This window comes from Megalobrama amblycephala, linkage group LG6 (assembly GCF_018812025.1).
Source record: "Megalobrama amblycephala isolate DHTTF-2021 linkage group LG6, ASM1881202v1, whole genome shotgun sequence".
Lineage (NCBI taxonomy): Eukaryota > Metazoa > Chordata > Actinopteri > Cypriniformes > Xenocyprididae > Megalobrama > Megalobrama amblycephala.
The window spans coordinates 10,188,463-10,216,235 of record NC_063049.1 but is presented as its reverse complement, the minus strand read 5'-3'; the positions used below and the strand labels follow the sequence as shown (position 1 = coordinate 10,216,235).

Below are 27,773 nucleotides of genomic sequence, written 5' to 3'. Positions count from 1 at the left end.
ATAGGAATATATATATATATATATATTTTTAAATAAAGTGCAGCCACAATATTGTAAAATAAAAAAGGCATTTAAATAGAAAAAAGAATAAAACAGTAGTCCAACAGCAATTTAACTAAATAAATATAGGAATATATATATTTTTTTAAATAAAGTGCAGCCACAATATTGTAAAATAAAAAAGGCATTTCAATAGAAAAGTATAAAACAGTAGACCAACAGCAATTTAACTAAATAAATATAGCAATATATATATATATTTAAATAAAGTGCAGCCACAATTGTCAGACACAGACGAGGACACAGATTAGGTAAGTGCAACAGTGTTTATTAACAGAGGTTTCAGACACAGGTGATAACACAGGTAGAGAATCTTGAAATGTAGAACTGACAACTGGTGTAATATAGATAACTTTCCTTGGCAGACGAAGATGATGACACAGATGATGACGAAGGACTCAGGATTGGAGACGAAGACGATGAGGACAACAGGTAGGTACAATGTTCAGGTAAGACGAGGTCGAGTGACGTGTAGGGATCGGTGCAAGACCAGACAATGAGTGAATGGGACTGGCGTGCTTATATGTGGCTCTGGTGATGATGCACAGGTGTTCAGTATTCCGGTGATTGTGAACGAGTGGGCGTGGCGTAAGTGTTCGTGTCAGAAGGTGCAGATTGTGTAGCCGTGACAACAATATTGTAAAATAAAAAAGGCATTTCAATAGAAAAGTATAAAACAGTAGTCCAACAGCAACTTAACTAAATAAATATAGGAATATATATATATATAAAGTGCATCCACAATATTTTTAAAAAAAAAAAAAAAAAAAAAAAAATTAAATAGAACAGTATAAAACAGTAGCCCAATAGCAACTTTAATGATTCCTTTAAAAAAAACTTAAACTGCAGCCATTATGTAATAAAAAGGCATTCAAACCTTCAAATAGTGCAGCATTTAACAATAGTGCAAAACCAACCTATAAAGTAAACATAAACAAAAATACAAATCAAAAGAGTAGCAGCTACATATTAAAGGTGCCCAAGAACGTTCTTTCACAAGATGTAATATAAGTCTAAGGTGTCTCCTGAATGTGTCTGTGAAGTTTCAGCTCAAAATACCCCATAGATTTTTTTAAATTAATTTTTTTAACTGCCTATTTTGGGGCATCATTAACAATGCACTGATTTACACTCGGCGCCACCCCCTTAAATCGCATGCTCCCTGCCACACCAGCTGTCGACTATATTACAGCGCATTTACAAAGTTCACACAGCTAATATAACCCTCAAATGGATCTTTACAAGATGTTCGTCATGCATGCTGCATGCATGCTTCAAATTATGTGAGTATAGTATTTATTTTGATGTTTACGTTTGATTCTGTATGAGTTTGAGGCTATATGCTCTGTGGCTAACGGCTAATGCTACACTGTTGGAGAGATTTATAAAGAATGAAGTTGTGTTTATGCATTATACAGACTGCAAGTGTTTAAAAAATGAAAATAGCGACGGCTCTTGTCTCCGTGAATACAGTAAGAAACGATGGTAACTTTAACCTCATTTAACAGTACATTAGCAACATGCTAACGAAACTTTTAGAAAGACAATTTACAAATATCAGTAAAAATATCATGCTATCATGGATTATGTCAGTTATTATTGCTCCATCTGCCATTTTTCGCTGTTGTTCTTGCTTACCTAGTCTGATGATTCTGCTGTGTGCAGCTCCAGACGTTAACTGGCTGCCCTTGTCTAATGCCTTTTATAATGTTGGGAACATCATGGGCTGGCATTATGCAAATATTGGGGCGTACACCCCGACTGTTACGTAACAGTCGGTGTTATGTTGAGATTCGCCTGTTCTTCGGAGGTCGTTTAAACAAATGAGATTTATATAAGAAGGAGGAAACGATGGGGTTTGAGACTCACTGTATGTCTTTTCCATGTACTGAACTCTTGTTATTTAACTATGCCAAGGTAAATTCAATTTTTGAATCAAGGGCACCTTTAAACAAAAAATACTTTACATCAAGTAGGCTACACATTGCAGTAGCATTTAAGCAATTTAGTATTGCTCATAATTTCAAGAGCAAAGGCAGATTCTTCTTCAAGAAGATGAGCATTTCTGCCCTCTCTCCTTCTAGCCTGTTCCTTCTTGCATCAATAATGTTGGATGCTACACTGAACAGTCTCTCACTGTCAACACTGGTACAAGGAGCACAGAGAAACTTTGCAGCAGTGGCAGCCAGGGTGGAGAAAATGAATTTGGTTGACTCCCCAGTACTGGAATGGGCTGTCTGAGCGTGGGACCGTTTGCTCTGTCAAATATGTCTGTATTTGATTTTGAACTTGTGTGCTAGTGCTACTTGCCCCACGTTCCTCATCATGCTCCTGCAGGATTTCCTCAAACAGGCCTTTCAAGCTGCTCTTTCTGCTGCTGCTGCTGTCTGGCTGTGCTTCCAGACGTGGGGCTTTATGGGGGTTTTCTGGCACTGTCTCTGCTCCCTCAGGTGTCGTCCTGCTCAGTAACGCTGCCTCCATCTCCACTTCTTGGGTCAGAGCATCTTTGGCATGCTTGTTGCTGTCTGCTCCTGTGAAGTATCTAAAAACAATGAAAAATAATAAATAAATGTCTTAATGTGTAAAATAAACATATAAACAACCTCTATAGTAGCTTTTAGTGGTAACATATTAATGCAACAGTAATCAATAATAATGCAATATCTAGTTATCCAAAACACCATTTAAAAATTTTGTTTATAATATAGACATTTAATAAACATATTAGACATACCTGTCTTTGAATCGTGGGTCTAAAAGAGTGGCAACTGCATACAAGGGCTCATTCTCGATATTCTTGAATCTTTTCTGGACAGCCTCAAGAAGGGTTGTTTTCATGGTTTTTATACCCGTGTCCCCCTCGCTCTCCCGAGCAAGCAGGCGTTTCAGCACTGTGACTGAGGGAATGACTTCAGCTGCAGAAGAGGTGGAGGAGCTAATCTGTCTGGTCAGTTCTTCAAATGGTGCCAGAACAATGATGATTTTCTCCAGTAAAGCCCACTGGTAAGACGTAAGGGTCACTGGCAGGTCGTGGTCAGCTCCATAAGCTGAAATTGACCGCTTCTGCTCCAGTAAACTTTCGACCATATAGTAGGTACTGTTCCATCGCGTTGCTACGTCTTGGTGCAGACGTTTGGTGGGCATTTGGAGATCTTTTTGAATATCCTCCAGGCATGTAGTAGCTAGAGGTGAGTGTTTGAAATGACCGACTATCTTTCTACAATTCGCCAGTGCATCACTCACACTTCTCTGTGACAGTAGCCCTTCATGCACCACCAGCTGGAGAGTGTGGGCAAAGCATCCCAAACTTGCTACATCCATCTCGTCCATGGCTTTCTTCATGTTGCTAGCGTTGTCGCGCAAAACAACATGAACGTTGGACTTGGGGATTTTCCATTTTACTAGCATCTCTTCAATTGCTTCGGCAATTGATGTGCCAGTATGTGACCCTCGGAACTCGTTCGCATGCAGCAACGCACTTCGAGGGGTAAATGTTGACTCTCTGTCCACCCAGTGTGACGTTAAACTTAGCAAAGACATGTACTTAAAACTTAAAAAAGTAACATCACAAAGCTTCACACTGCACAGGGGGACTAGGCAAGGATGCCCACTCTCTCCTTCTTTATTCACCATCTTCATTGAACCCTTAGCAGCAGCCATCCATCAGAACCCACTCATCAGAGGAATCCACATACCCCAAACACAACATAAGATCAGTTTATATGCTGATGACATTTTACTCTTTCTGCAAAATCCTCAATCATCTCTGCAAGAAATAACTAAAACCATTGATTTATACTCTACAATATCAGATTATGCAATAAATTGGAATAAATCTTCAATTCTTCCACTACATCAAACCAAATGGGATGTGGTAGCCCAGGTATCACCCATTACTCTATGCACAGGCCACATCACTTATTTAGGTGTTAGGGTTTCCTCCAGGCTGTCAGAGCTGACTGGACTCAACTTCACTCCTCTACTGAAAACAATAGAAGACGACCTTCACCGCTGGCACAACTTACCACTTTCCATTCAGGGCAGAATAGCTATAATCAAAATGACAGTACTTCCAAAAATAAACTATTTATTCTCAATGATCCCAACCCAACCTTCTCTCAATTGGTTCAAATCTTTAGACTCCATCATTACCCGATTCTATTGGAAAAATAAACCACCACGGATAAAATTAAGCACTTTACAAAAACCCAAATCCTTAGGAGGATTAGAAGCACCGCATTTTTACCATTACTCACTAGCAAACCAACTTCAATACATATATAAATGGATTCACCCCACTCAATCAGACATTATATGGCTAGACATAGAACAATCACTTTGCGAAAACTTGCACATATCAGATATCCCATTTCTTATTCAGTCCATTAAACACCACCCATGTTTCAAAGCACTGACAATAGCCTCTGCTCTGACAGCCTGGTGGAAATATCATCAAATCACAAACTCCAAACAGGCCCCATCTAAACTCACCCCACTGTGGAACAACCCTGATTTCACAAGCAACAAAAAAACACTCAATTTCAATAAATGGGCACAAAAGGGCATCACACATATAAATCACATTTTTCAGTCTAACAACTTTGTTTCATTTTCTTACTTAGTCCAGGAGTACAGTATCGGGAGCAATCAATTCTTGAATTATCTGCAGCTAAAATCAGCTGTTTTATCCAAAATCAACAATAGAACTATCAATCTTCACCTCCCTACCGCGTTAGCAGATTTAGTTAATATATCCTCCCTGAAAAAATTACTTTCCAAAATATACAAAATTATAACTAATTCAAATAAAACCATAACTTTACCAACAATCAAATGGGAAGAAGACCTTTCGATTACTCCTGATACCGACTTCTGGACTCAAATTTGTAAAAATATTTACTCCATGACTAAAAACACCAACCGTCAGCTCATACAGTATAAAACTCTTCATAGAACACACTACACTGAGGAAAGGCTGTCTAAAATGGGATTCACATCAGAAATTTGCTCACACTGCTCACAAAACTGTCCGGACACATATTTCCATGCTACATGGCACTGCCCACCCATTAAACACTTATGGAAAGACGTCACTATCCCGCCTCCTGGGCTGCCACATCCCATTATCTCCCTCCCTCTGTCTACTGGGCGATCTATCAACTCTCAATCAGGAAATAACAAACAAAAGGATGCTCCTTGTAGCCTTAGCCATCGCCAAGAAAACTATCTTCTTGAACTGAAAATCCTGAAACACTATTCACATAACGCACTGGATGAATTTGCTCATAGACTACATCTCCTTAGAATATTTTTCACCTCATTACAACTGTATATTGGAACCACAACACTCCAGATCAGACCTCCTTCAACTATTACAAATCTGACACACTCATTCTGTTTAATTATATATTCATTTATTATTATACATATTTATACAAGGTTTTAGTAATAATATGAGTATTTTCATTATTATAATTATTATTGACATTATTGTTATTAATATTATCAATATCATAGAAACATTTAGCAGTAATGGAATGATGGTGGTGTGATGATGTTTTGCTTGATACAAGGATGGTAACGGTATAATGTATATCTTTAATAGTTAAAAAATAAATAAATAAATGAATAAAATAATAATGGTAATAATAATATAAATATCTAAAATATAAAAATATAACCAAATCAAAGCAACACCTAACATATACCACACATGATTTTAATGCACCAAATGCTGTTTTTAATGCACCACACCCTTCTTTTAATGCACCACCTCAGCTTAGGCATACCTACAAATAGTAATTGTACTGTGAATAAGAAGGAAAAAAAAAAAAAAAAAGCAGCACACTGACACAGAAACTAGGAGAGGTGTGGTATGTGTTTAGGTATGTGTCATGATTTCATTATTACTGTCATTTTATTATTATTATTATTGTTATTATTGTTATTATTATTATTATTATTGTTATCACTGTCCCGTCATCGCAAAACATTATCATCATCGCCATCTTTAGCATTATTATTGTTTTAATTACTATTGTTGTTGTTATTATCATTATTATTATTATCATTATTATTTTATTATTATTATTATTATTGTTGTTGTTGTTGTTGTTAATGTTATTATATTATTACTATTGCAGTTGTATTGTCAATACAAAATTATCATCATCACCATATTTAGTATTACTATTTTTACTGTTGCAATTATTATTGATACAAATGTTATTATTATTATTATTATTATTATTGATTTTACTTTTTCTGTCAACACAAATATTATCATCACCATCTTCAGTATTAGTACCACTACTGTTATTATTATCAATGTTATCTATTATTGTTACTGATATTACTATTGCCGTCAACACAACTTATCATCACCATCTTTAGTATCATTATTGTAATTATTACTGACACTTCTAGTGCAAAGGTGTTGTTATTCTTGTTCCCATAGCACTTAAATCAGCACAGCATTGAGAGTAGCTTTTGAAAGGGAATATCTTGAGTTACTTGACTGTAACCCTGTTCCCTGAAAAAGCGGGAACGAGATGCTGCACTTCATTGCTGCACTGAGGGCCAGTCCAGGATGTTCTTCAGACAAAGTTGTCCTGATGAGCGCACCTGTCACATGTCTGTTTATAGCATCTGATGCGCACATTCCGACATCATTATTAGAGGTTGTTTAAAGGGGTGATGAACTGAGAAATCTAATTTTCCTTGAGCTTTTGACATAGAGGTCATCATACAATACGAATATCCTGTAAGTTTCAGAGCTGAAAACTTCCTTGTTAGTCCTATAAAAGCTTTAATTGACACCAGACCCAGCAAATGACAGGATTTTCAAATTGGGGATCTATGACATCAAAGGGCAGCAAGCACCGCCTCTGCAGAAAAAGATCAATGCCTACTTCATCTCTGCCTGTTTAGCCCCGCCCACCGATTCGTGCATGGCATGCAATAGAATAGGTAGCCTAAGTAACATAGGCCTACGTGGTGCTAAACTGGATCGAGCTACCAAGCAATAAACATGCCGATGAGGATTACAAAATACTGTGCAGTGCCTGGACTCGACAGTAATGCAACAACATGTAGGCCTAAGTAACTGTGTTAATTCTAATGCCTGATCTGATATGTAATGATTCATGTACAGTCAGATGTTCTTTGTCTGTGTGTCAGTAAATCAAACCTGTGACTAAACGTCAACTTGCGTTGTTTCTCTTAGTAGGATGAAAATAATCTGTTATTTAACGGTGATTAAATTATATAAAGAAAGTGATCAAAGAAAGCTCCCTTCGCAATCATTGGAGCAGCGTGCGCTGAAGCTGTCAATCAAACAGCACGAGTTTATCAGTGACTTACGTGCAAAACAGTGCAAAACTATCGCGTTTGCACTGTTAGTGAAGCCAAACACAGCAGTGGGCATTTTTACACTGAAGTCTCACAGCAGATACGCCCCTTAAAACACAGTTCAAATCAGAGGGCTAAAATCAAGGTAGAAAAAATGCCTTTTATTTATAAATTATGACAATTTTGGATGTAAAAAGCATACTAACATTATAAGTGCACCCCAGGAAACTTTATAAAACAATAAAACAACGCAGTTCATGACCCCTTTAAGCCAAATCCTTGGCGTGTTTGCCACGCGTGTTCAGAAACCGGTCAAACAAAGATGTTTACCCATAGCGCTTAAATCAGTGCAGCATCTCGTTCCCACTTTTTCAGGGAACAGGATTACAATCAAGTAAACCAAGATGGTCACCTTTTTATTAGTCTATTACTGTAATTTCTGTCTTTTTACTGTAGTAATTTTGTTATTTTAATTTTCCAACTTATTTTGACCTAGAGCTGTGTTGCCAAAATTACTCAAATTGGGTTGTTTTTAACTCACCATTTTTTAGTGTATGTACAGAAATGTACTGCATGTATTTTTTTACTGTAAATGGCTATAAAGTAATTTTACAGTATTAATACTATAGAATTACAGTATATTGCTGGCGACTCTGCTGCCAGTTTTTTTTATTGTAAAGTTAAAAATACTGGAAAATCCTGTTTCATTTTTATGGTAATAAGCTGTAAAGCAATTTCACAGTATGCATACTGCTGTATTCATTGCTATTCATTTCAGTTATTGATCATGTGCTTCAGTGATGTGCGATGTGCATTGCAGAACCTAAAATTAAACAACAAAAAAAAAATCCTACATTTTACCTGAAACCAGGATACATGTTTTCATTCGATTCTTGTGGTTGAATCATTGGCGTGTACACAGTTTGGTTTTTAACTGGTCTGGATAGAAGTTTTGACCTTAAATCAGAATAAAGAGGGTAAAGAATCAGACACTGATAGTGATGTAATTATGTCATTAACTTAGTAACATTCCAACAGCTTTTACAGTGTGTGAATTTAACAATACAATACATAGAGCTTTGCACAAGGGTGCAACGGTAAACATTTGGGGTGTGACGAGATACAAGATTAAGTTCACAAGAACGAGACGAGACAAGATTTTTTACACTAAATTTTTAAGAAATCCTCATTGATGAAATACATGACTAGAAATATAGTCTGCAGGTACATTTGAAATAGTTTAACTAATCATCTTGTAATGAATATCATTTCAGTTCTACTTTCTGAGTATGCATTATCATATGCAGTAAAAGACAACAATACTGAAGCACTGTAAAAGGTTGTGCTTTTACTTCGATTTGACTCTGTGAATAGCCAGCTGTAAGATCAGACATTTGTCAGACGCTTTTAGGCTCTGTTGCACAACGAATCCTCTGCCATGACCTTGTCAGTCACTCTCCTCACATGATTTGTGAACTCTGATTCCTGCTGCACTACATTCAACTCTGCTGCTCATGTTGGATGAGCTGGATGGAATTGAAGTGACCATTATCCAACTGACTTAAATTTTTATTTCTATAAAAATCAAAATGACAGTGGCAGGTGTAATGTAACAGGCGTAATGTAAATGTAGTGGTCACATATTCTATCCTAATTTCACCCTCACACTCCGTCATAGCAATATCACAAGACAGCTTTTCACCTCAATGTGAAATCTTGTCATATTTTAATCATGGCACAAGATCTCATCACATCCCTAGTAATCATTAATAGACTGTAACTTGCAGGATTTTAACTCATTACACTGCTGTATTAATAACACTTTAATAAAAATCAAATACTATAAGCATAACTTTATAGAAATTATATACCTGAGATCAGACTGTGTGTTTCCACTCTTAAAATTTAATGGCTCCTCCATAGACCAGTTACTCTTCATAAACACACAGCTGGACTCTGGTTTTGATTTCTTCTGCTGGACTGAACTGGTTTTAAATCTAGGTATAATAAAAAGAATACAAATTTACATATGTTGTGCACTTTTACTGGAAATGTCTGTCTTAGAAAATACCAGTGAGTGTTGTAACACTTTTGCTTTAACGTCTGTAACTCAGTAGTGTTTTGCACCGTGTCTCAGTTTTGATTACAATATTATTCACACAATGGACTATATGCACAGAGCGTTCTTTAGAACGTCCGCATTAATATAAGCCAGCTCGAAAACTTCCGGTGTGAGTCATTTGCTGGTGTGTTGAGCATTAGTAATGTAATACTTAGTTTATAATCAGAATACAGTCACTTAAATAGTCAGGCATAGCTTTAATTTAGTTATTCAAACTTAAGACAGCATAAAAAATAAATAAATAAAGACGTACCTCATTGTTCCTCCTCGGCTAAATTCAATTCGCCCATCAGTTTTCACACTTTTATGTGAAAAAAAGCTTCAAAAATTAAATATTTATTGTGCACTTTAGTTAGATTAATTGAATAAAATGTGTTTTTACAAGTGTGCTGAAATCATTGATCTTGTGCTACACTGACAGTTTCTAGGGAAAGTGCGGTGCTCACTTTCTGTGTCATTCATTAACAAGAAAAGTAATTGTTTTTCTTAAGATTTTGTGAGTACTTCATACTTCACACTGACAAAATGTATTTTTAAACCTAGCTATTTTATAATGTTTAATATTTAGTCAAAAACAAAGTGAAAAACGATTAGAGGAAATGGCTGATATATGTGCACATTAATGCTACTTTGCTGCCACCTGCTTGTTGAAGTGGTAATTTGTGTCTTTTTTATTTTTTAAATAAGTGTTTTCTATCAAATGTTGAATTTCCTACATTTTTAAATGTTCCGTTTTACAATGGGGACAATTTTAGAAGGATGAACAAATAATATTTGTGGTCATCACATTAAAAATAACATTTGAAGTGCTGGGAAAAAAAATGTGTGTGCGTGTCTAATTACAGACACAGCGTTTTTAAATCGTCTCAATAGCTTCGTCTTTATTGCAATCAATAAAATTGGTTTATTGGCAAATTAGGTAAATGTGATAACTGCATTAAAATATGAAAACAACATTAAAAAGTCAACCATTGATGGTTTTGTGTTGATGTACAGTAAATACAGAATGAACAGCTGAGAAGTTCACCAGAAATGGCTTAACGACAACCAGGAAGTTACCATGCATATAGTCCATTATCTGCTACAAATTATAATTGCATTGAAATCTACTATAAATCCCTAAACTGGATAAATTAGAGTCAAGTGCAAAGAATGCTGTTCTTACAAACTTCTCCCCACTCCCGGGATAAGTTGTAACAGCAGGAAGTGTAAGTTATAACAGAAAACCATGTAAATTTTGTTTTTGTTGCAATTTATTGTAGCTTTCAAACTTTTTCAATATCATTTTATGTCATTCCCCTTCCCTACCCCCCTCCCACTTTAATTCAATCAAAAGTTTTTCTCAGTTGCTTTGGTGAATTTCTCAGATCACAACTGAAATTCTCAAAACTACTTGTTCAAACGCCACATCATCTAATCATAAGAGCACGTCTGTGAGGGACTCAACCTGGAGGCAAGATAGAATCCAAATGATGGAAGTTTAATAAATAGCAGTGAACAAATCCAATATAAAAGGCAGAGGCTAGTGATGGGTGCTCTTCAAACACTACTTCATGATGCTTTGAAGTCTTTACGAACCTTTTGTTTCCAATCAGTGATCTGGAGTGTTTCAAACTGCCAAAGTCACACGATTTCAGTTAATGAGTCTTCATTAAGTCATAACTGTTTCGAAACATTTCAAAATATCAATGGTTCAACACTGGTGTGCAATGATCTCTGCGAACCCATGAATCATGCAAATTCACTGAGAACGCCCCCCAGCGGCAAATCATTGAACAAGCATCTATTTCTATTACCTGAGTATCAAGTGTCTAAAAGTGTCTATTACTTGATCTCTGATGAGTTTTACACATTTGTAGACGTCTTAATGAGGTTTTTGTATAATTAAAATGAATAATAGTAGTTTCTGTTTAGCTGACCCATCCATAGAACAAATACAACAAGCCCTGTAAATTGATAAATGAATACTATACAGATACTAATATTTAATGGTATTAGATGATTAGTTAATTGCATCTGATAGATTATACTTTCAATAAAACATTTGCAATGGATTTGTAAAAGCTGTTTTTATGCATGTTTGACTTTAGTTTTTGTTGCATTTACACTGTTTTGACCAGCAGGTGTTATCAGCGTGTGGTGTTTCGAACATTTCCAAACAGTGAATCATTTTGCGAAGCAATTGGTTCAACTGATTCGAAGCTATGAAAAGCTTTGTTTCTCCCATCACTAGCAGAGACGAAGGCTGTGTCCAAAATCGCCCCCTATACCCTCATTCACTATTCCCTACATTAGTCCATGTGGCGAGGGGGGCATGGTTCAGCGAACGCTGGTGCCGAAAACCCGGGAGGGAAGACGGAAGCCGCCGCCATGCAGTCGACCTCCGCCCAGCCGTTTGCGGACATCATCTCGTCCCTCGCGGTCTTACACCAAGAACAACATCAAGCCCTGCTGGACCTACGTACTGATCAGGAGCAGCGTTTCCAGGTGATCGTACAGGCCCAGCAGGAAGATCGCGAGAGGTTCCGGAGCTGGATTGACCGGGAGGTTCGTACGGAGACCACCGGACAGAGCGCTGCGCCCACCCACCTGTCGCTGAACAAGATGGGGCCACACAACGATCCAGAAGCCTTCATGGACTTGTTTGAGAAATCAGTGGAGGCTTCTGGGTGGTCTCGAGACCAGTGGCCGGTGCGCCTCATCCCGCTTCTATCTGGTGAGGCGCAGGTGGCGGCGCAGCAGCTCCGCGTACAGAACCTCCTGGTGTTCGACGACCTCAAACGGGCCATCCAGCGAGTCGGCCGGACTCCGGGGCAACATCGTCAGCGTTTCCGCTCCTTGGATCTGGGGGAGTCCGGTCGACCATTTGTGATGGCCCACCAGCTCCGGGACTCCTGCCGCAGATGGCTACTGGCTGAGGGAGGCTACGTGGAGGATGTCATGGATAAGGTGGTACTGGAGCAGTTCATCACTCGGCTCCCGAGGAAAACAGCCGAGTGGGTCCAGTGCCACCGTCCCACATCGCTGTGCCCAGGGGTCGGCGAACTCCTTCCATCTATCTCTCTCTCTCCTTCTTTTCCCCCTCCTTCTCTCTCTAGACCTGTCCCTCTCCCCAGGTCCCGTCCGCCCGGCCCACCTCGTGTCCCGCCCCGGGGGCGGGGTGGATCTGAACAGGGTCAGTTCTCTGAACCAAGAGTCCCGCCCAGGGGGGACTGCTGCCGGGCTGGACCCCGCTCCGGCTTCTCCCCTTTCTCCACGCCAACCGTTTAACCCTCTCTCTGCCATGAGAGCAGCGGGCAGGTCTGGGCCGGCCTGTTGGTGTTGCGGGGACCCGGGGCATTTTGTGGATAAGTGTCCAGTGATGGAGGTTGGGACAATGATCCGGGTCCCGGACGACCCACAGGCTGCCCACGGTCAGGCTGGCTGGTACCAAATACCTGTGAGTATCAAGGGGGGTACCTATCAGGCTTTGGTGGATTCTGGATGTAACCAAACCTCGATTCATCAAAGCCTGATTTCAGCCGGGGCATTGGATACAAGCCGCATGGTTAAGGTGCGGTGTGTGCACAGGGATGTGGTGGAATATCCTTTAATGCCAGTCGTTATTCAATTCAGTGGACAAAAACATAGTGTTGAGGTGGAAGTTAATCCGCACCTCCGGTATCCGATAATTTTGGGAACTAATTGGCCTGCGTTCACTAAATTATTGGGGTGTTTATGTTAGGATGCCTCTTGGGAGAAAAAAACGCCAGATGCAGACATGCGTGTGCAGGTGGGAGAAGCTGATCAGGGACCAATGAGTACAGCTTCAGGGGAACAGAGTGAAATTGGAAGACTTATTCTTTCGGAGCGCGATGATTTTCCCCTGGAGCAGTCTCAGGATGAAACGCTAAAACATGCTTTTGAAAAGGTCTCTGTCATCGATGGTCAGCCTCTCCAGCCTGGATGTGTGCTCACTTATCCGTATTTTGCGATTATAAAAGATTGTATAAGGTTGTATCGAGGGACCCAAGACACTCAGACAAAAGAAGATACAACCCAGTTATTAGTTCCAAGGAGCCGCAGGGAAATGCTTTTCCATGCGGCTCATTCTAATCCAATGGCTGGTCATTTAGGACAAACAGCGACACTAAATCGCCTCATGACCAGATTTTTTTGGCCGGGCATCCACGAGAATGTGCGCAGGTGGTGCGTGTCTTGTCGTGAATCCACCGGCCACCCCAAAAGCGCCTTTGCGCCCCCTTCCTTTAATGCAGGTCCCCTTCGAACGAATTGGTATGGACCTCATCGGGCCATTAGAGCGATCATTGAGAGGGCATCGTTTTGCATTAGTCATTGTGGATTATGCAACGCGATATCCTGAAGCAGTGGCTCTCCGCAACATTTCCGCTAAGAGTGTTGCGGATGCACTGTTTAGTTTAATCTGCCGAGTGGGGATTCCGAAAGAAATCCTCACTGATCAAGGCACAGCGTTTTTGTCACGTATGTTACGCGAACTTTATGAGTTATTGGGCATTAAATCGATTCGTACCAGCGTCTTTCACCCACAAACGGACGGGCTGGTCGAACGGTTTAATTGCACGCTTAAATCAATGATTCGTATATTCGTTCAGGAAGACTCCAAAAATTGGGATAAATGGTTAGAACCCCTGTTGTTTGCTGTGCGAGAAGTCCCGCAAGCCTCCACGGGGTTTTCCCTCTTCGAGCTTCTCTTTGGTCGCCAGCCCCGCGGGGTACTGGATGTCCTGAGAGAGACTTGGGAAAAAAAATGAAATTCAGTATCTGCTGGACTTGAGAACAAAACTCCACACTTTGGGGCGGCTATCCATGGAGAATTTGTTACAAGCCCAGGACAGACAAAGCCGGCTGTATGACAGGGGAACTAATCTGCGCAAATTTGCACCGGGAGATAAAGTGCTTGTATTGCTCCCCACTTCAAGATCTAAATTACTTGCAAAGTGGCAGGGACCGTTTGAGGTCACACGGCAGATTGGTGAGCTTGATTATGAAGTAATACGATTTGATAGGAGAGGAACACGTCAAATTTACCACCTCAACCTCCTTAAAAAATGGAATGAGGCAGAATTAGTGATGCTGGTGACAGTGATTAGCAGAGAGGATGATCTCGGGCCAGAGGCGAATATAAAAACACAATCCCTCGCTTTGGCCCCAGGTGGAGATCACCTCTCGCCCTCACAGATCACTGATTTGACTAAGTTACAAGCAGAGTTTGCTGACGTGTTTTCTCCCCTACCGGGTCGTACAGACCTCATTCAGCACCACATCGAGACTGAGCTGGGCGTGGTGGTTTGCAGTCGGCCATATAGATTGCCTGAGCACAAGAAAAAAGTAGTTTAGGAAGAATTAGGGGCAATGCTTGAAATGGGAGTAATAGAAGAATCCAGCAGTAACTGGGCGAGCCCTATAGTTTTGGTTCCCAAAACGGACGGCTCAGTGCGGTTCTGTGTGGATTATCGCAAGGTGAACGTTGTGTCGAAATTTGACGCGTGTCCAATGCCACAGGTGGACGAATTGCTTGACCGGCTCGGTACGGCTCGCTTTTATTCGACATTGGACTTAATGAAGGGATACTGGCAGATCCCCTTGTCGCCTTTATCCAAAGAAAAGACAGCTTTCACAATGCCGTTTGGATTACACCAATTTGTTACTCTTCCGTTCAGGCTGTTCGGGGCACCGGCCACCTTTCAGTGTCTCATGGATAAAATGTTGCGGCCCCATGGTGCATATGCTGCTGCTTATCTGGATGATATTATTATCTTCAGTGATGATTGGCAGCGGCATATGCAGCATTTGAGGGCGTCCTGAGATCGCTGAGGGGGGCCGGGCTCACGGCCAACCCGAAGAAGTGTGCAATTGGGCGCGTGGAAGTAAGGTATCTGGGCTTCCACTTGGGACATGGACAGGTGCGTCCCCAAATTGATAAGACGGCAGCAATTGCGACCTGTCCGCGTCCCAAGACCAAAAAGGAGGTTAGACAGTTCCTTGGGCTGGCGGGATATTATAGAAGGTTTGTACCTAATTATTCGGACCTCACCAACCCTTTAACTGATCTGACTAAAAAGGAGGCACCAGATATGGTCCAGTGGATGGAGCCGTGCCAGCAGGCCTTTACCCAGGTGAAGGCTGCTCTATGTGGTGGGCCATTGCTTCACTCTCCTGACTTTTCTCTCCCTTTTGTGTTGCAGACTGACGCATCGGACAGGGGGCTGGGTGCTGTCCTGTCCCAGGAGATAGAGGGGGAGGAACGGCCGGTGCTGTACATTAGCCGTAAGCTCTCTAAGAGAGAGGCTAAGTACAGCACCGTGGAGAAAGAGTGTTTAGCCATCAGGTGGGCCGTCTTCACCCTCCGCTATTATCTTCTGGGACGGGAATTCACCCTCTGTTCGGACCACGCTCCCCTGCAGTGGCTCCACCGCTTGAAGGATACCAACGCGCGGATCACTCGTTTGCATCTAGCTTTACAGCCTTTTAAATTCAAGGTGATCCACAGGCCGGGTGTTCAGATGGCTGTGGTCGATTTCCTCTCCAGAAATGGGGGTATGTGGCGAGGGGGGCGTGGTTCAGCGAACGCTGCAGCGGGGGAGAGCGTCAGGAGACGCTTGGTGAATGAGCGGGTTAAACATAAATAACGAACACCTGTTTCCGATTACAGTGATTGGCGTGGAGAAAGGATAAAATGCCAGGAGAAGCAGGAGTGTGTGAGAGAGAGAGGGACTGCTGACTGGGAACACTCGTCCTTGGAGAGGAACTTTCTGGAGTGAACTTTGTGTTATTGTTGAGATCTGTTGTGCTTGTGCACTGTTATTTATTTTGGAGAAAATAAAAACTCTCAGTCAGCAGTCAAAGCCAACCCTTGTAGTCTTCCTTCCCTACGAACTTTGTTCTTTTACTACAGTCCACTATAGTCACTTGAAGAAGTGAATGAAAACGAGTGAGTGAATTCGGACACTCGGTGCACCGGGAGGGCTGGCTGTTTAACTCCCTGAGGTCCAAAAACGCGCCAGCGCGTTTTGCAGGATTTTTTTCATATTGCAGCAAAACAGACTTAAAATACTCCGTCATTTCTTGTCATAGAGACATAAGTAATATATCAATTGAAACTATAGAATGTCTTCTTTTATTTGTGTACACTCAGAGTAAAAACACAATTTTGTGCTTTTTGTAAAATAAAGAAAACTAACATGATGCGTGATCTCTCGTCTCCCTCTGAACGAAGTCCAATCTGATAGTTCTCAGAAAATGAACTGTAACTTATGAATACTAATGACAAAAAAAATGACACTTACGTCTAAAGAAACGTTGAAATGTCAGGTTTTAAATTGTGCAAGTCAAATCGAAAACAAACATTCTGTGTTTATGTAATCTGTATGAAAAGAGAGCCATGTCAGAAGTCCGAGATTCAGCTCATTACCCGCTAATGCGGCCACGCCCACGGAGCCAGCGCTATTCAGACGCAAATTCAGAGGCAATACTTGTATGCATTGTCTCAATCGTGTATTTATTGTCTTGAAAAGTGTTTATTTGGATGTTAGCATGGTTAGCGATCTCTAGAAGACATGCCGTTAGTTCCTAGTTCCTTTTCTTCTTTATATGAATTTGTGGCCTAAAGGTGTATAGAGCACCCTCCGGCTGCAAGTATGAATTGAAAACACAGTATCCAGCACTCATAGTGATGACAATAAATATTACTTCTCAGTATAGAAAATTGACATAAATATATAAGAATCCATCAATATTTCTCCAAATGTGCATGCTTTTAAGCTAAAAGCCTATATGAAATGCCATAGAGGTAACATAATTGTTCAGACACTTTGCATCACAGAAATACATTATATTTTAAAGAACATAATAGAATACCATTATTTTAAATTGTAATAATATTTCACAGTATTGCTGTTTATGAGCTGAGACATTATTACAGAGGGTTTTTTTTCACAGCCTACCTGACTGAAAGGCCTCATTAATATGCAAGTCATTTCAGGTCATTATTATGTGATTCTTTTGTCTTCTCAGGTGTAAATGGCGTTATTCATGATGATTTACGCCTCCACGCATACTGTGTTTCTTGACAAAAAGTGTCTTACAAAAACTAAACCAATATATTGTTTTATATGAAGGAGTAGGCAGCATAATTTTTACATAATTCTGAAGCAAAAACTCTAGTCTACAACCTCCAATTCCCAGAAGTCTTGTGAACACAGAGTTAATATACTTTTTTTGGCCTTATTTCAGTGACTTAAGTTTTTTGTTTTTTCAATAACCACGCATAAACATTATTCCTTCAAACATGTACATGCATGTTCCTCACATATTATTGTAGCCTAGTTTGTGATGAATACAGTGTAATGACACTTTTGTCATTGATATGTTTATGAACAACTGAAAAAAGCACAAATGTCAGGGAATGTCAAAACTTCTCCAAGCCCCAAATCAGCCTCAGACTCCAGAGGGTTAATAATCATTTAAAAATTTGCAAACTAGCAGCTCCAGTACTAGTAATGAAAAAAATATCTTGAGCTCTGTCATGAAAACCAGCATATGTAAACCTTAATTAAACAATTTAATAAGAAAGTTAAAACAAATTTAGACCTGTATGATACACTATATAGAGAAGTGGATGCGTGCGCCATCATTGCCCCCTATACCCTTAAATAGGGCACGATTTGAGGGAACAGCCATTTGTAGTGGTGTTCGAAACCATAGTGAACGTTGTCGAGTGCTCATTCAATCCCACAATGCACCGCAGTAACGAGTGTACAACCGTGCTCTACGGCTAGAGAATACCCACAATGCACCGTAGTTTCACACCGCACGAGTTAGCACATAGATATATACACTAGATGTCGCCTTGGGGTTCTAAGCATGCGTCAAAACCGCCACCATCTTGGAACAGGGGTCTTGTCATAGGAAGTAGCTAGGTAATGCTGCTATCTCCGCCTGTACTTTGAATTCATGGACGAAGCTGGACTTTTGTGCTGCGTATGGATGTTCAAACGAAAGAAATCTAAAAACCAGACAGCAAGGGATTACATTTCACAAGTGAGAATGTGTTTTATGATATTGAATGTTACGAAATTATAGTTCTGGTTACGTTGGTTTGTTTCAGTCCTTGGTTAACGACCGCAGCTAATCCATGCTAGTTACCCATTAGTTTTTGACAGTTAGGAAAACTACAGTAGGGGTAAAATCTTTGCAGGGGCACTTTGCAGCTGCCACTCGATCTGTCACAGATATACGCGCCAGTCACTCGACCTGCCACGGCTATACCCGCCTGCCCCGCGACCTGCCACGGATAAACGCGCCTGTCAGTCGACCTGCCACGGATAAACGCGCCTGCCCCGCGACCTGTCACCACTGCCACTCGATCTGTCACAGATATACACGCCTGTCAGTCGACCTGCCAAGGATAAACGCGCCTGTCAGTCGACCTGCCACGGCTATACCCGCCTGCTCTGCGACCTGTATGCGGTCACGCCATCTATGCTTAAAATGTATTGCGCGTCTACATGAGGTTGCGTGGTAGATGTTAAGTGTCGGTAGAAATATTTTTAAAATTCATAAAAAATAAATAAAATGAAACTGTTTACTGCAAACTTCACCTGATACTTGTTATACATGTTCCCAAGTACCACTGTGGTGATTTTCATGTTTTTCTGTTTTATTCTTTAATAATTATATGTAAGTAGCGATAGTTCATTTGAAGTTTACTCAAGTGGAAGAATGTGACTAATAAACTTAGGCCTACTAGCACTATGCATTATATTTTTAAAAAGTAGATATCTTAATATCAAAACCTTACATTTTCTCTGTACTCAATGATAAATACATGTCTGACCGTTGGAACGAACCAAAAAAAAAAAAAAAACTAGAAAATTGCATTCATGACGATTTATGGTGATTTTATTTCCGTTAGACCTTTGCCTACATTGACGCTGATGCATTAAAGAGGAGGGGCTCCCCTGTTCCAAGATGGCGGCTCTATTGACGCATTCGTTCCAATGAACTGCCATAGCCAAGGTGACAGCTAGTGTATATATCTATGGAGTTAGCAGAGCGTATAATTTTTTTTTTGGTGCAGATGAGAGCATTCACACCGCACTTAGAGGCTGCAGTGCAGCAGTGCCACGATCGTTTCGGCGCTGGGTCTATTTCTGCTGCGCTGCTAACGCTCAATTAAAGTGAAAGTACACCTTTGATGGACAAAATAAATATTATTTCACTCAAAAAGTGTTCAGCATATCTACTGTGTTTTAACAAGAATTGGAGTAGGCTATGTCAGGAAAGAAAATTAATAGGCTATTAAAAAATATTTGTAGAAGATTTACTCATTTAAACTTGTTTTTTATTAATTTTGGGTTAAAGTATGGTGTATTATAAAAAAAGTAAACTAACCAGAAAATATGATGTATAAACATTATTGTAGCTATTACACAGACAGCTATATAGGCTCTAGCATACCCAAATCAAACCCGAGTTTGCTGGCTTTTTTCGGCGAGTTTGCAGTCTTAACGTGCACGCAGCAGATGATGTAAAACAAAGCTTACCTCATTTGTGTGCAGCAATGGATAACACAAGGCTTTTATTTATTTATTTTAATTTTTTTATGTGAGTGTTGTAGGCTACACATTCCCATGTTAAACTTTCAAGACTACTATATTCGTTGTTCTCAGAAATCTTCATTTTGTTCTCTCACTTGTACTATAATTCGAAGAACAATATAATTTCATGAAAGCACGACATAGTGAAGAAGCAACTCTTGTAATTGCTAATACTAATTTGTGGGAAATACTCGTGCAGGTGTGTTACATAAAGCAATCACAACCATACTGTCAATTTTTATTTTATTTTATTTTATTTTATTTTATTTATTTATTTAATCCGAATTGTCCGAATTCACTCTTTCACTCCTTCAAGTAGACTATATAAGTGGACTAATGTTGGGAATAGTGAATGGGTTATGTGGGCTTGTTCGAGACGCATCGGGCGCTGCGCAGATTGATCAGCATATGATATCAAAGTATCGCAAGAGCGATTGGAGAGCATACGGCATGCTTTTGAATTCCTCTCGCGGTACTTTGATAAAATACGCTGATCAGTCTGCGCAGCGCCGATGCATCTCGAACAAGCTTATTCTCAGAGGTGGGTAGTAACGAAGTACATTTACTTCGTTACATGTACTTGAGTAGTTTTTTGGAAAATTTGTACTTTTTAGAGTAGATTAAAATGTGGGTACTTTTACTTTAACTTGAGTACATTTGTAATTAAAAATCTGTACTTTTACTTCGCTACAATGGGCAACGTTCCTCTCGTTACTTTATTTTAATTCAATACTGTAAATGTTAAGAAATGCGTAGTTTATTCCAAGCGCGCTGTCTCTTTTTTCATGAACGATGCCCCACTCACAAATGAATCACTCTTTTGAGTCAATTCTGTTCAAAGACTTGATCAAAGAAGTTGGTAAAACTGTCTAAATTGATTCGCGAATCAGTTTGAATGATTTGTTCAGTTCCTGCACGCGCTGAATCGTCTGAAGCGGTTTCTCACTCGGAGCGGATGAAGTAGCATTGGACCTACAGTCAATTAAAAGCAAATCTCCAAATACATCCAATTGTTTGACAGCGATGAAGACCTTTATTAGTTGAGCTGCGTATGCTGTCTGTGTGAACAATTCCACAGGTAGGCCTATGGATTTCAGTTGATTTCAATTCATGATACAGCCAATAGCCGACATTTTACAACCAAATAGATTATTACGTCACTATAACAAAAGTATGTAGTATTTCTTTACCGTTTTTATGGACATAGATCTTAATTTTTACATTCATTTATACATATACTATTGCGCAATTTATACATATACTATTGCGCAATGGCGGCGCCAGCGACCTGTTCGTCTTGAAAATGAACGCCTTCGCGTTGACACAGTTAACCAGTTTACACGCGCCTGCTGAAATATATACATTTGATTACATTTTGGAGAACAGACCGAAGAAGATCCGTCAATGTGTATTTAATCATTGTTTGTGTCATGTTCAGATATGAGCGCGAGCACATGTAAAGAGTTTTCTCTCCTTTCAAATGTAACTTTAGCTGTATACGTTATTAATATAGTAACAGTTACAGATGCCAGAAATAATGCCTGTCTCTTCTGTGTTTGTTGCAAAGATATCTAATTATGATAATAATTTAAATATCTATTTAAATAATAACATGCTATTGTGTGTGTGTGTGTGTGTGTGTGTATATATATATATATATATATATATATATATATATATATATATATATATATATATATTAAAAGTAACGTCTCGGTTACAAAGGTAACCCTCGTTCCCTGAAGGAGGGAACGGAGACGTACGTCGGACAGACCGACGAATAGGAATCTCGCCAGAGAGGCCAATCTACTTCGAGTGTAACTAAACGAGCCAATGCACATTGGCATGCAATCATATGCATCAGCTGCTTGCCTCGCAGCGCGGGTATATAATGAGCAGCAGGTGCGTTGCATCTTCAGGTTTTCGCTGAGGAGCCGAACCCAGCAGGCGGCAGCATCAGCAGGACAACGCCTGTGGCGACGGGACGTACGTCTCCGTTCCCTCCTTCAGGGAACGAGGGTTACCTTTGTAACCGAGACGTTCCCATTCAGTCGGTCACGTTCGATGTACGTCGGACAGACCGACGAATAGGAATCCCTACCAAAGCGCCACAGGAGCTGCCCTCTTCCAGCGCTCTGTTGTGAGCCACCTGAACCCCCTTGACAAAGGACGGTGGGACCGAGCTCACACAGAGAGGGTCGATCACTGTTGTTCCCAAAACCCACTCAGTGAGACAATTGGATAACACTGGGAAGCGTAGCCTCACATCAGATAAGGAACGCTGCAGAAGCCATATCCTTCCCCGAAGGAGTTATATGGATGAGTACATATGGACTAACCTTGTAGGTTGTACAACATATGGAAGAACTGGGGTGACTCCACTCGGTGAGAGATGGGTTCTCCCAGAGGGAAAGACACGGGCTTCATTTAGGAGCAACCGTGGAAAAACCCATATGGGATCCCCGTAGGGTCACACATATGGAACCCAGCCTAAATCCGGTTCTCAAGGATCCAACGGAATATAGGCCTGGCGCCAGACGCTCCGCCACGTCGGCTGCCGAGGGGTAACCAGAGGACTCAACAGGGTCTGCCCGAAGGGACTCTCTGGAGAATAGAAAGCGCATGTAGCGCAGCAAGCCGACACTAAGCCGGGGCCTCTCCGTGCCTCTGACCTGTGGCGAGAACACGGGAGGAGACCGGCTCGACACGAAGGCTATAGTATCTAGCGAACGTGTTAGGTGTCGCCCAGCCCGCAGCTCTACAAATGTCTGTCAGCGAGGCGCCACGAGCCAGCGCCCAGGAGGATGCTACACCTCTCATGGAGTGAGCATGCAACCTGAGCGGGCAGGGCACGCCCTGAGCTTGATAAGCAAGGGCGATGGCATCCACTATCCAGTGGGCCATCCTCTGCTTGGAGACAGCCTTTCCCTTCTGCTGGCCTCCGTAACAGACAAAGAGCTGGTCTGAGGTCCTGAAGCTTCGAGTTCTGTCTATGTACAGTCGCAAGGCGCGAACTGGACAGAGCAAAGCCAGGGCTGGGTCTGCCTCCTCCGAGGGCAGCACTTGCAGGCTCACCACCTGATCCCTGAAGGGAGTGGTAGGAACCTTGGGCACATAGCCAGGCCGGGGTCTCAGTACCACGTGGCTGTCACCCGGCCCGAACTCAAGGCACGATTCGTCGACCGAAAATGACTGCAGGTCCCCTACCCTCTTGATGGAGGCCAATGCCACCAGCAGCAAAGTCTTCATAGACAGAATCTTTAAGTCTGCTGACAGCAAAGGCTCAAAGGGAGCAATCTGAAGTGCTCTCAGCACCAGAGCGAGGTCCCAAGAGGGTATGGAGGGGGGACGAGGAGGATTTAACCGTCTCACGCCCCTAAGGAACCTGATGACCAGGTCGTGCTGACCAACAGATTTGCCATCTATGTGGTCGTGGTAAGCGGAGATAGCAGCAGTATGGACTTTGAGGGTGGAGGGGGACAGCCTACGCTCCAACCCTTGCTGCAAGAAGGAAAGCACGACTCCGATCGAGCATCTTCGGGGGTCTTCTCGGCGAGAAGAGCACCACTCGACGAACAGGTTCCACTTCGAGGCGTAAGCACGTCTCGTAGACGGTGCACGTGCCGAAGTGATGGTGTTAAGTACCTCAGGGGGTAAGTCACCTAGAACCTCCGCGTCCCGTCCAGGGACCAGACATGGAGTTTCCAGAGGTCTGGACGCGGGTGCCAAAGAGTGCCCCGTCTCTGAGAAAGGAGGTCTTTCCTCAGAGGGATGGGCCAGGGAGGCGCTGTCGCGAGGAGTGAGAGTTCTGGGAACCAGGTCCGGTTGGGCCAGTAAGGCGCAACTAACAGGACCTGCTCCTCGTCCTCCCTGACTTTGCACAGGGTCTGTGCAAGTAGGCTCACTGGGGGAAACGCATATTTGCGCAAGCCCCGGGGCCAGCTGTGAGCCAGTGCATCTGTCCCGAGTGTCCCCTCGGTCAGAGAGTAAAACAACTGGCAGTGGGAGGTTTCTGGTGAGGCAAACAGGTCTACCTGAGCCTCTCCGAATTCTCTCCAGATCAGCTGGACCACCTGGGGGTGGAGTCGCCACTCTCCTGGCAGCGCAGCTCGTGATAGCTCGTCGGCCACACGGTTGAGCACACCGGGAACATGAATGGCGCAAAGCGACCTCAGATGCTTCCGACTCCACAGGAGGAGATGGCGGGCGAGTTGCGACATGCGACGGGAGCGTAGACCACCTTGACGGTTGATGTACGCAACGGTCGCAGTGTTGTCCGTACGGACCAGTACATGCTTGCCCCGTAGCGGGCCTTTGAGGCGGCTCAGAGCAAGGCGTACTGCCAGCAACTCGAGGCAATTGATGTGCCAATGCAGATGGGGTCCCGTCCAAAACCCTGACACTGCATGCCCGTTGTACGTGGCACCCCAGCCGGTGGCAGAAGCATCTGTGAATACCACAGCATGCCGGGACACTTGATCTAGGGGCACTCCTGCCCGGAGAAACAAAGGGTCCGACCACGGACTGAAGGTTAGGCGGCACTCCTGAGTGACTGGCACCCGGAACGTGCCGCGTTGCCACGCCCATCTCGGGACTCGGCCGTGAAGCCAGTGCTGAAGCAGCCGCTGCAGCCGCCATATGCCCCAGGAGCCTCTGAAAGAACTTCAGTGGGACCGCTGTCCTGCCGTCGAACGTATTCAGGCAGTTCAACACCGACCGAGCACGTTCCTCTGTGAGGTGTGCTATCTGTTCGACCGAATCCAACTCCATACCGAGAAAAGAGATCCTCTGCACTGGGGCGAGTTTGCTCTTTTCCCAGTTGACCTGAAGCCCCAACTGGCTGAGGTGACTGAGCACCAAGTCCCTGTGTTCGCACAACTGATCCCGAGACTGTGCTAGAATAAGCCAGTCGTCTAGATAGTTGAGAATGCGAACACCCCGTTCTCTCATGGGAACAAGGGCTCCCTCCACGACTTTCGTGAAGACGCGGGGAGACAGGGCCAGCCCGAAGGGTAGGACTCTGTACTGGTATGCTCGACCTTCGAACGCGAATCTCAGGAATGGCCTGTGTCGCAGAAGGATCGAAACATGGAAGTACGCGTCCTTCAGGTCGATCGCTGCAAACCAATCTCGGGGACGGATGCACTCGAAAATGCGTTTCTGCGTGAGCATTTTGAACGGTAGCTTGTGGAGGCTCCGATTCAAAACTCGCAGGTCCAAGATCGGTCGTAGAACCCTGACCTCAAATCGGCTGGAGGGACCGGCTCTATCGCGTCCTTCGCCAGTAGGACTGCGATCTCCGCACGCAGGACAGGGGCATCGGCATCTTTCACTGAAGTGAAGAGGATGCCCCTGAACTTGGGGGGGCGCCGGGCGAACTGAATCGCATAGCCGAGCCTGATGGTCCGAAGGAGCCAGCGAGACGGACTGGGGAGCGCTAGCCAGGCTCCCAGAGACCGCACAAGCGGCACCAAGGGGACCACCGGCGTACCCGCCGCGGGGCAGCGAGGTGGAACGCAGGGACGCGGCCCGGGAGGCTCTCTGTGTGAGGCGGCCCGAAGCGGGGTCACAATGTGCTGTGCAACACTTACCTGCTTCCACGGGTGGACAGAGGGAGCAGTCGAGGTTTTGCCTACCTGCTGCTCGCTGCTGTCCGCTGGCGACAGAAGAGGTGGATGAGAGTGGTGAGGTTCTAGCCCTCCCACTGCTCTCCGAGCCCTCTTCGGACCCGGAGATAGAGGAAACTGCTCTTTTATTGAAAATTTGGGTACCGCTGGCCGTTGAGCCAGCGGCGGAACAAAAAAGGGAAACAAAGGATTCTCCACCCGGCCCTCCTCCGGGGGAAGGAGCGGTGCGGTCACCACCTCCTGAAGAGCAGTCCCATCCATCTCCGGGTCGCCCGTCCTAGGGCCGCTTGGACTTGGCCTTGCCACCCTTCTTCTTAGGGGGTGGCTGGACGGGCTGGGCACCCCGCCCGCGACCGGCTCCACGACGCCGCTTGGATGGAGGCTGCTGCTGCTGGGGCGTGGGAGCGGGGGCGGCTGGAGGGGGGCGCCCTCGGCGACGGGCAGTCTGAGGTGCCGCCGGCGGTGGAGGTGCAGCAGCTGACCGCCTCGGCAGGATGTGACTGATGGCCTCAGACTGCTTTTGTACAGCCGAGAACTGTTGGGCAAAGTTCTCGACCGCGTCGCCGAAAAGGCCGGTCTGGGACACGGGGGAATTAAGGAACCTGACTTTGTCGGTATCCCTCATGTCCGCGAGACACAGCCAGAGATGGTGTTCCTGGACCACCAAGGTGGACATCGCACGACCCACTGACCGCGCCGTAACCTTCGTCGCACGAAGCGCGAGGTCCGTCGCGGCACGAAGTTCTTGCAGAACTTGCGGATCATGACCACCCTCGTGCAGGTCCTTCAGTGCCTTGGCCTGATGGACCTGCAACAACGCCATAGCGTGTAAGGCGGAAGCGGCTTCCCCACAGGCCTGATAAGCCTTGCCGGTAAGATCCGATGAGTACTTACAGGCCCGGGAAGGGAGAGACGGCTCCCCCCGCCAGGTGGAGTTAGGGCACAGTTGCATAGCAACGGCCCGTTCCACAGGGGGTATGCGCGTATAACCCTTAGCCGCTCCACCATCAAGGGTGGTGAGGGAGGAGGACCCACCGACACGGCTTCGGGCAGTAAAAGGTGCCGTCCACGTGCCAGTGAGCTCTTCATGCACCTCCGGGAAGAAAGGCACTGGGGTGGGGGGCTGAGAACCAGCCCTTGCCACCCCGAGATACCAATCATCCAACCTCGAGGGCTCGGGACACGGTGGAGGATTCCACACGAGCCCGACCCTGTTGGCGGCCCGGGAAAGCATAGCCATCATTTCCGGGTCCGAATCGGGCACAGAAGCCACACCCGAAGGGGGCAACTGCGCCGAATCCTCATCCCCAGAAGCGTCAGGCTCACCCTCCGATGCAGCGATCGACATCCGGTCGTCTTGGGGAGCTCCGAAGGATACGGATGGTACACACCTCTGGGGTGGTCCACCGCGCTCCCCCGGCAGCTCTACTGGCTGCGGAGTGCAAGAGGGGTGAGGGTTCCTAGGGGGTTGGTTCCCCGAAGGAAACGCGCTCACCGTGATCCTCAAGTCACCGGCCCCACCGCCCGAAGCAACCCTCTGAGGAGGATTGGAACGAGGCGCCGGGACCGGGACTCCACCCCTTTGCAGGAAGTGGAGTCTCGACCGCAACTCCGCGACGGTCTTCTTCCCACAATGGGTACATGACTCGTCCACAAACGCCGCCTCAGCGTGCCTTAAGCCCAAGCACGCGATACAGCGTTGGTGACCATCCCGAGGCGCCAGGTAACGACCGCATCCAGAAACACACAAGTAGAACGACATCTTTAAAAAGACGTGAACTACTCGTGTAAGCTTTTTCAAGGACTGACTCTTTTAGGTGCTGAAGCACGCAGGGGAAAGGCCGCTGCAGCACAGACAGGGAAATGTGCAGCCTGTCGTGTGCACTCTCCTTGAAGGCGCTCTCTTACCAGCTGTAATAACAGCTTTTTAGCGCTCTAGGCGCACCGTTTCACCAGCCGTGAGAACGGCCTTCACGCTGACTACAGCTTTTTGCT

General features: G+C 43.9%; 2 protein-coding genes across 2 annotated transcripts in view; both read right to left on the bottom strand.

Moving 5' to 3' along the window:
- LOC125269603 (NACHT, LRR and PYD domains-containing protein 12-like) overlaps nt 1–27,773 on the bottom strand; it is a 62,467-nt gene that overhangs the window by 16,826 nt on the left and 17,868 nt on the right. The window contains exons 5-6 of the mRNA XM_048192532.1: nt 9,282–9,407; nt 8,272–8,367 (exon numbers count right to left, since the gene is read on the bottom strand). Of these exons, the coding sequence (XP_048048489.1) occupies nt 8,272–8,367; nt 9,282–9,407 (222 nt within the window). The remainder of the gene's footprint in view (nt 1–8,271; nt 8,368–9,281; nt 9,408–27,773) is intronic.
- LOC125269869 (zinc finger BED domain-containing protein 4-like) lies at nt 1,904–6,872 on the bottom strand. The gene is made up of 2 exons (XM_048192903.1): nt 2,795–6,872; nt 1,904–2,602 (listed from the first exon to the last, which is right to left on the bottom strand). Exons 1-2 carry the CDS (start codon nt 3,718–3,720, stop codon nt 2,200–2,202), a joined length of 1,329 nt encoding a protein of 442 aa, XP_048048860.1. The 5' UTR covers nt 3,721–6,872; the 3' UTR covers nt 1,904–2,199.

What these genes read in the sequence shown, in the direction of transcription:
- LOC125269869 (XM_048192903.1), bottom strand. Translation starts at nt 3,720, where the DNA reads ATGGCTGCTGCTAAGGGTTCAATGAAGATGGTGAATAAAGAAGGAGAG. An exon ending in GACCCACGATTCAAAGACAG is followed by an intron (nt 2,603 to 2,794) that starts GTATGTCTAATA and finishes CATTGTTTTTAG; the next exon opens with ATACTTCACAGGAGCAGACA.